Source organism: Nanorana parkeri, unplaced genomic scaffold (assembly GCF_000935625.1).
Source record: "Nanorana parkeri isolate BGI_ZX_2015 unplaced genomic scaffold, ASM93562v1 scaffold183, whole genome shotgun sequence".
NCBI classification, from domain to species: domain Eukaryota; kingdom Metazoa; phylum Chordata; class Amphibia; order Anura; family Dicroglossidae; genus Nanorana; species Nanorana parkeri.
In genome coordinates this window covers 1,720,089-1,728,701 of record NW_017306451.1, presented here as the reverse complement: position 1 = coordinate 1,728,701, position 8,613 = coordinate 1,720,089, and the positions used below count along the sequence as shown (strand labels likewise).

The following is an 8,613-nucleotide window of genomic DNA, read 5'->3' as shown; positions in this document are numbered from 1 at the left end:
GGGGGGGGGGGGGGGGCTTTTTTTCCCACTTTCCTTTTTTTAAATCTTGGAAAATAAAAATGACAGTAGAAAAATCTCTGAAATTACCACTTTTTGGAAAGTATGCTCCAAGGTGATCCTGATATTTTTGCTGCAGTTTTATGGAAATAAAGAAAAGTGCTAGCATTGGGGGGGTTAAAAAAAAAGTCCAGTTGCCTTGTACTATAATTTTTATTTTAGGGGTTAAAACATGGAGCTTGGGAATAGTGCACAAGATGCAATAAATGTAAAGGTCATAAACCGAAGGAGGAGGTGAAGGGATAAATGTACAGGTCACACACAGTTGGAGGGTGGAAATCAAGGGGTTAATGTATAGATGTGCAGGATAAGGGAGATGAAAGGGTTAATACACACCAGAGTAAAGCTAGAATTGAAATAAGAGCAGAAAGGGTGAAAAAAAAATGTAATTTTTTTTTATTTTGCCATGTGATTGCTTGAATAACTAATCTTAGCGATTTTACAGGACACAAAGCCGGTCCGATCGGCTCTGTCTAAAGCTGCTGTTTTCTGCTGTCCTAATTACCGCAGGAGCAGTGGTCGTGGCTGCATGAGCACACATATTCACAGGAGGATGTACCTGTACGAACAATGCCAGCTGTTTTAATACAGTTGCCAGTCTGCAGGTGGTTCATTTTAATACCTGCCATGCATTGCACATTTTAAACAATCTCCTTTTTCATTTACCAGCAACTATGTAGTGTGAGACTACCTAAGCAGTTTGTGGGCCTGTGTCACCTGGCTTTGATAGGTGCAGGGTGCTTTTGACATCAGGTTGAGACGCTTATGAGATCATTCAGGTGCGGTTGACCTGCATTTTACCAGCTTTAGCGGCTTTGCATTCCAATACAGTTCTGAAGCGAATAAAGCCCATAGATAATAGTCCTATATCCAATCTGGTAAGCTCACGCCCTTCCTAAAGCTGTAGAACCAGTATGTGTTGTCAGCTTTAGGGCATGTTCACATGAGTTACAGTGCATTGCAGCACTGTATCTCATTCCTGCCGGCTTTCTGCGTTCATGTGGGGGTGTGGCGGTGCATTGAAGTCAATGGCCACGCCCCCGCCTGCAGTGCAATTGAACGCACCAGAACGCATGGCACAACAATGCCTGTGTTCTGGTATAGTGCGATTGCAAAAAATACTGTATGTAGCACTGTGGGCAGGAAGCAGACCGGGATGTGGGGGTATTGGTTTGCAGCTTTCTGTGAGCTTGGGGTGCATGCTATGGTCTCTATTATTTCTGAGGTTAGAGATGTACCGTCATAATTCCAGGGGAAGTGTACTGCAGCGAACAGGCCTCCTAATCCTGCTAATACAACGCTGATTTACCTGTCAAAGGATTTGTATTTTTGTTTGTTCTTGATATTGACACCGCTCTGCCGCACAGCACAGACGTGTGGCTGGGCAGAAGTCCTGATTTTTCTCTGTTGCAGCTAGGGAACCCTTACAGGTCTTGTCCCTCTCCCAGCTTGTGTCTGGGGAAAAAAAGAAGCCGCACACAGATGAGCTAATTTCTTGTTGGCACATTACCTCTGCATTAATTTGTATCTTAAATATCTGCCTGCATTAAGCATTTAAGCATTTTAACAAGGGTTAAGACCAACGCAAGACAAGGTAATTTGCTTGGTCGCGGATGGGCACAGATCACACTATCACATTGTGGTGGTGTGCAATTGATATTTGTTTTGTTTTTTCAATGCGACCCGGCACAACCGCCTCCCACCACACTGTGCCCATAGAACTTAATGAAATGTAACTTGTAAAATTCTTGAAATAAATATAACTTATGTGCTGGGATTGGTGCACCAGAACTGTGCTGGGCAACGCACAGCAACAGTGTGAATGGGCACTTACTTTACAGTTCAATATCTGGAGGCTGTTAAATCCGGGGACGTTTTACCACATCTTTTCAGTATTATGTTAGTTTACATTGTATCATAATGGCAGTGCAAAGATAACTGCCACTTCAGTACTTGGACAAAAGCACCTTTTCAAATTTGCTATTTTTAAATAAATCTTCAAGTCTATTTAGTGGAGATTGTTACAAGAGCAGTAAAAAGAAACAAGATAAAGCAGGCCTTTTATCAGTGTAGGTCCGTATGCCATACGTCCTTGGCAGCGAAAGGGTTAAGATATTTTACCTACTAACAAAAGTATGCAGATAAGGGCCAAATTATTTTACCTTCACTAATAAACTAAAGTATGCAAAATTAGCTTGTCCAAATATGTAAAATATCCTTTGTGTTTTACAGATGACTGCAGTACTTGTAGATAAGCTTATACGGACCCAGATTGTTGACTGTGCTGCTGTGGCCAATTGGATTTTCTCACCCGAGTTATCTCAGGAGTTCACAAGGTGATCTTTTCCCCTCCTTTTAGTGTTTAAAGTTGAGCAACATTATATTGAATGATGCTGCCTGTATCGAGCTAGGTGAACAATTTATCAGCCACTTTTAGGCCCCATTCACACACAAATCGGCCGGCACGTACAGCTCCGTGCTGCGTGCGGGGCCATACCAAGTAGTTCCCGGGAAGGACAGGTGCTGCGTGTGGGATGCAGCCCCGTCCTCTATTGGGCTATGCGGCCGTACGCCCCCCCTCCCCCACGCTCACCTCAATTGCAGGTCCGTGGGGGTGCGGGTGAGCGTATTCATACGGCGCCGGAATGGATCCTATATGCGTCCCGGCCAGAAAAACCTGCACCCCTATGGACCTGCAATTGAGGTGAGCATAAGGGGGCGTACGGCCGCATAGCCCCATAGCCCCATAGAGCAGGATGGGGGCTGCGTACTAATCACACGCAGCACCTGTCCTTCCCGGCAGCTACTTGGTACGGCCCAGCACAGAGCTGTACGTGCCGGCCGATTCATGTGTGAATGGGGCCTTACCTTATGCATGCAGATGATCACATGTATGGTGAAGACTTAGGAGTTCTAGAAACCTTTAAAAATCTAAGCATTCTCATGTTTTCCTATGATGCCAATTACAGGCCTCTCTCATCTTTTTAAGTGGGAGAACTTGCACAATTGGTGGCTGACTAAATACTTTTTTGCCCCACTGTATATTATGATCTAGCTCAGGGGCACCCACAATTTTTCATCTGGATATCTACTTTTCAAATGACGAGCTCAATGAGATCTACCAAAGAAAAAATGCCTGTATTCAGGGGCTGGAGGGGGCGTGGTGGTGCCGGCGTCCTGTCCTCCCGCTGTTCTCATGTGGCCGACGTTGCACACGGGAAGATGTGTCCAGCCCCTTTCCGTCTGCGGCATCTGAAACATTCAGCCGGCAGCCGCGGGAGCATAGCCAGCTCCTTTTCCGCCAGTGTCAAAAGAAAAAAAAAAGTGCCCCCCCAACAGGCGTGTGATGTCACCCAGCACCCTGCCTCCAGGATTTTTTATTTTTTACTTTATTTTTATTTCTTATATAATTTTTAATATTTGTTTTACTATTGGGGGCTTTGGAGAAATATTGGGGGTCTAAACAGCCCCGTGATATTTTTCTTTTAAAATAGAAAAAGAAATTGAGGACACAAAGTCCTCAATCTCTTTTTCTGCAGAAACTATTTACTATCAAGCAGTTTCTGAATGGGGAGGAGCCTCTGTTCAGAGTGCTTCTCCCCATTGAGAAACTCATGAATGAACCAGGAAGTGATGATGTAAATCACATCCTGTTCATTCATAACTGAGGACACATAGTACTAGTGTCCCCAGTTATTTACAAACACTTGAGTGATCAACTGATCGCTCCAGTGTTTGTCCTGCACAGAGGATCGGTAAATATCACTGATTTGTACCGATCCTCTGCCGCTCGGCCACGCACACAGGGGGGCTGCAACTTCTCCTCTGGATCCCCCCCTGCTCTCCCGGGCAGAGGCAGTGGGGGATCCGAGGAGAAGTGAAGGAAGCACTCTTCAGCTGGTGGGGTGGAGCCACTGTAACAGCAGCATGTGTGGTGAGGGGAGAGAGAGCCGCCGGCTGTCAGATCCAGGCCAAGCGGCTCTCATCTCCTTCTGTGATAGCGGCTCCCTCCCCGCCGCCGGCTGCAGCTTCTCTTCAGATTCCCGCTGCATACAGATGGGGGAGAGCAGCGGGGATCCAGAGAAGACAGGACATCGCGATCTACCAGTGATCGCTACGCGATCGACCTAATGATCTAGCTCATAGAAGTTAGTTGCATTTAACTGGACTTGTGGTGTAATTTTGATATTTTTATCTGTTGTTGCTTTCTTTTGTAGACTGTACATTTGGGAAACTTTGCATTCTACAATTAGGAAAATGAATAAACATGTTCAGAGAATACAGAAGGAGTTGGAAGATACAAAGCAAAGACTGGCCAAGCAGCACAAACGTGTATGTGATCTGGAGAGGGAATAGGCAATTTGTGGGATTTTAGACGCTGATGTTAAAGGGTGTTATGCTATGTATACACTGCTAATACACAGGGCTATATGCCAGTAAACAAAATCAGCAAATCCAGACAATGGGTGATCGGCTGATGTACCGTGGAAAACATTGGCAGAACTCTGACCCAACAACTCTGAGTTTAATAAAATCCAATGCATACGGATTTAATGGGCTACTGGGAAAGACTGAGGTCTCTAGTAATTATGTGCTATACAATCATTCATCCGCCAGTGCTCATGGGTAAAGTGACCTCAGAGGGAAGGCATTGTTTGTCATAAAGGCATTGTTTGTCATATTGAATACAGTGGACTGCATTTTCCAAGACCCTGACCTTGAGGTCATATAGAAGATAAGGGTACCAGCAGCTTTAGTGATTTTGATACTAAAGCAGCTAGGTGGCAAAAATAAATCCATAGGATAAAATTAAATGTATTGAGTCGGGCAATTGTCAGTTCAAAGTGGATATGGTAGTCATATTTAAAAAAAAAAAAAAATTTGCTGGCAGGCTTATGACCGATGAGAATGTGTAAGATTGTCTTCTGTCACTGATCCTCCTTCCTGCCTATCAGTACTTTTTTTTTTCTCTGTACATTGAGCTCTGTGCAATGGCTCAGCAGGATTCCTGCAGAGAATAAGTAACTAATAATGTGCCAAGTCCTGCACTCCTGACTGTCAACTCCTAAGCAGTTGTGCCAATTATAAAAAAAAGATAACAAATACCAAAAATATAGTGTAACCCTACTAATCACATATACACAAGCCAGTTCCCCAACATGTATACCAGGGGCGACCCACTTTTTTCAGATTCACTTTTTCATATGACAAGCTCAATGAGATCTGTCAACGAAAAACGCCTGCATTTGGGGGGGGCAGCATGGCGGTGCATTGAAGTCAATGGCACCGCAGCCACGGCCCTCACCCACAGTGCGATCACCCCCCACCCGGAATGCAGGCACATTAGTACCTTCAGGGAAATAGAGGTCTAAACAGCCCCCTGATATTTCCCTTTTAAAATAGAAAAAGAAATTTAGGACAAAAATTCCTCCCTTTTTTTTTTTTTTGCAGCCTCTGTTCTAAATGAATGGAAAGCACAGAGCCTTCCCATTCATTCCGAAACTATTTACTATCATCCAGTTTCTGAATGGGGAGGAGCCTCTGTACAGACTGCTTCTCCCCATTGAGAATCTCATGAATGAACAGGCAGTGATGTAAAGCACATCCTGTTTATTCATAACTGGGGACACATAGTACTATGTATCCCCAGTTATTTACAAACACTGGAGTGATCAGCTGATTGCTCCAGTGTTTGTCCTGCACAGAGGATCGGTATGTGAGGAGAGAGAGAGAGAGCTGCCGGCTGTCAGATCCAGGCCGAGTGGCCCTCTCTCCTCACCGCCCGGCGTGCTGCTGTGATAGCGCTTAGTTCACTTCTCGGATCCACGATGCATACAGATGGGGAGAGCAGCGGGGATCCAGAGAAGCCCCACGGCAGGAGGACAGGACATCGCGATCTACCAGGGATTGCTTTGCGATCAAGCTGATGTATACAATATAAATAGTGTATTAAAGTGCAGTAAACTGTCCCATGAAACCAGTTCATGGGAAATCGATTTGCATCATAGTGTGATAGATGTCTTGGAAGAAAAATCAGTGTGTCTCCTTCACACGTGCACCCTTGAGGCAAAACCACTCACTAGAGACAGACAACCCACTGAGAGGTGAGGTCAAAATAGGGTTTCCTGTAGTAATCTCATTGGCACTGGCGGAACTACCAGGGTCGCAATTGCGACCGGGCCCTGGCGTTCCGCAACTTGAAGAGGGCCCACCCAAGAGTAGATTATACAGCAATTCAGAATAGCACCAACTATGTAGGACTACAAGTCCCAGCAATACGTTATATTAAGTAGGGATACAACAGTGCCAATACTGGGAATTTTCACGAGCACTCGTGAAAATGCCCCGATACTAAATGCAGATACCGGTGTTCTGTTGAATTTGCCGACCTCAGCATCTGCGCTTACGCACAGACCAGTGTTATCGAGGAAACCGGGATTTTTTTATTTTGTTTAAACTGTTAATTGTGACTTAATAATATTCCATCCATAATTTCCTGCCATGGACGGCATATTATTAACGATCACAATTAACCATTACAAACAAATACTTTGTAATTATATGCCGGTTTCCTCGTTAATTCTGTCTAATTAATCACAGATACTGGGTCAGCGTTCTCGACAGAACACCGCACTAAAATTTTAAACAAGCGGCTGTCTGAGGTCCCACGCTTGCTGGGGACCTCGGCAGCTTTCCTGTTAACCATGCGGTGCCATGGGGGATGGGGGGGCCTTCATGGTTTCTTGCACCGGGGCCCTGAAGGTTCTAGTTACGCCTCTGCCCATTGGTATTGACGAATATGGACTCTCAGAGCTTAGAAACCGTCTGCTTTCAGCTCTGCATCACATTTCTCATAACGTATTAAACTGTTTAAAACCTTCAATCTTTAAAATCATAAAAAATGAACACTTACAGATGTCTGGTGCTATTCCCAGCACCGAGGCAAAGTCAGCCTAATTTTGAATCTGTCTTCCGCCCATACTGCAACAGCTTCAGAAAAGATGTCCCAGTGTATCTGTAACAAGTAGCAAGTAGTTTTTGTTCTTTTTTCTATGATCATCATGAGCACAAAAATTCAGACAAAACTATTATTGAAACAACAACATAGATGTCCAGGGACACAAACTATATTCATTGAGATGCTGTTCTGCAAATAGTATGCTGCCTATTAGGCAGATAATGCCTTCTGCACACATGACTTATGTTTTTGTGATGTTTTTAGAGAGACAATGATGACGACAGTGGAAGGGAGGATGGGCCTCTGGAGGAACAAATAGAGCGCCTACAAGAGAAAGTGGAGTCTGCTCAAAGCGAGCAGAAAAATCTTTTCCTTGTCATTTTCCAGGTAATTAACTTGGCTGAATAATTTATCCACTTCTACTTTCTCACTCATGGTTTACAGGCTTCAGTAATGGTTGTTCTCTTGCAGCGCTTTATCATGATTCTGACGGAGCACTTAGTACGCTGTGAAACTGGAGGTATTGATGTGATCACTCCATGGTACAAGATCTGTATAGAAAGGCTTCAGCAAATCTTCTTACAGGTCTGTCAAAACTTCCAGCACACTGTCTTGCTAGGAATGAATTGAAGCACGTGATACTAACCACATAATTGTTTCTTTTAGCATCATCAGATAATCCAGCAGTACATGGTGACCCTGGAAAACTTGTTGTTCACAGCAGAATTGGATCATCACATCCTGACAGTCTTCCAGCAGTTCTGTGCACTACAAGCTTGATACGAACACTGGGATCTTGTCTGGACCTTACAAAGCTGGAGTCTAATTGGACATGTTACATTTTTTTTAATGAAAACATTGGATGACACATTTTAAATGTGGTTCTAGTAGATTAAAGGAATACTTTTTTTTGCTAGTATTTAAAATAATCAGGCTTCAGTGTAGGAATACAATATGGAATTCTAGCATAAAATACCTTTTTTCTTTTGGATTATCCATGAAGCTTTAGCATTCATGTGGTTTTTGATTTCCCCTCATCTTTGTAGTCCTATTTCAGACTATTTTAATGTATTGTTATGACTTCTTGTTGCTATGTGAAGATAGGAATCCAGTTTTGTAAAGGGGCTGTACAACATGTATTCTTTTTTTTTTTTTTTATCTACAAATATATTGGAGTTGTGAAACTTAATTTGCCTGCTTTTTTTCCCCCCATGAAATGTCTTTATTTTTGACAAATGTCTCAATTTGAATACAGAAAATACTTTGTTTTTAAATTATTGTGGTGCTTTTTCTTGTCTACATGCTTAAAAGGAATCTCTAACAAAATAAAATCCACAGTTACTTACAGGTAACTGTTTCTGAGAATCCCCCCTCCCCCATCCATAAACTGTCTGTCTTATTTGTTTAATCAACCAGGGTGGGGACTAGGCTCGCTGTACTGGAAGATTCTCAAACACTTAACGGTAAGTTTACCTAGGAATTTCCCCAATCATCTTCCAGGACAGCAGCCTGAAAGGATAATCATGTAAAAAAAAAAACACCAAGCCTACCTTAGGGCAGGGCAACTGTCTGTAGTACCTTTCTGTGAACGGCTAGAT

General features: G+C 43.5%; 1 protein-coding gene across 1 annotated transcript in view; it reads left to right on the top strand.

The window, feature by feature from the left end:
• The window catches only part of NCBP1 (nuclear cap binding protein subunit 1), a 37,176-nt gene extending 28,892 nt beyond the window's left edge, over positions 1-8,284 (top strand). Inside the window, exons 19-23 of the mRNA XM_018555076.1 lie at positions 2,290-2,393; positions 4,275-4,389; positions 7,280-7,402; positions 7,487-7,600; positions 7,682-8,284. Of these exons, the coding sequence (XP_018410578.1) occupies positions 2,290-2,393; positions 4,275-4,389; positions 7,280-7,402; positions 7,487-7,600; positions 7,682-7,795 (570 nt within the window). The 3' untranslated portion in view covers positions 7,796-8,284. The remainder of the gene's footprint in view (positions 1-2,289; positions 2,394-4,274; positions 4,390-7,279; positions 7,403-7,486; positions 7,601-7,681) is intronic.
• Positions 8,285-8,613: the final 329 nt, after the last annotated feature.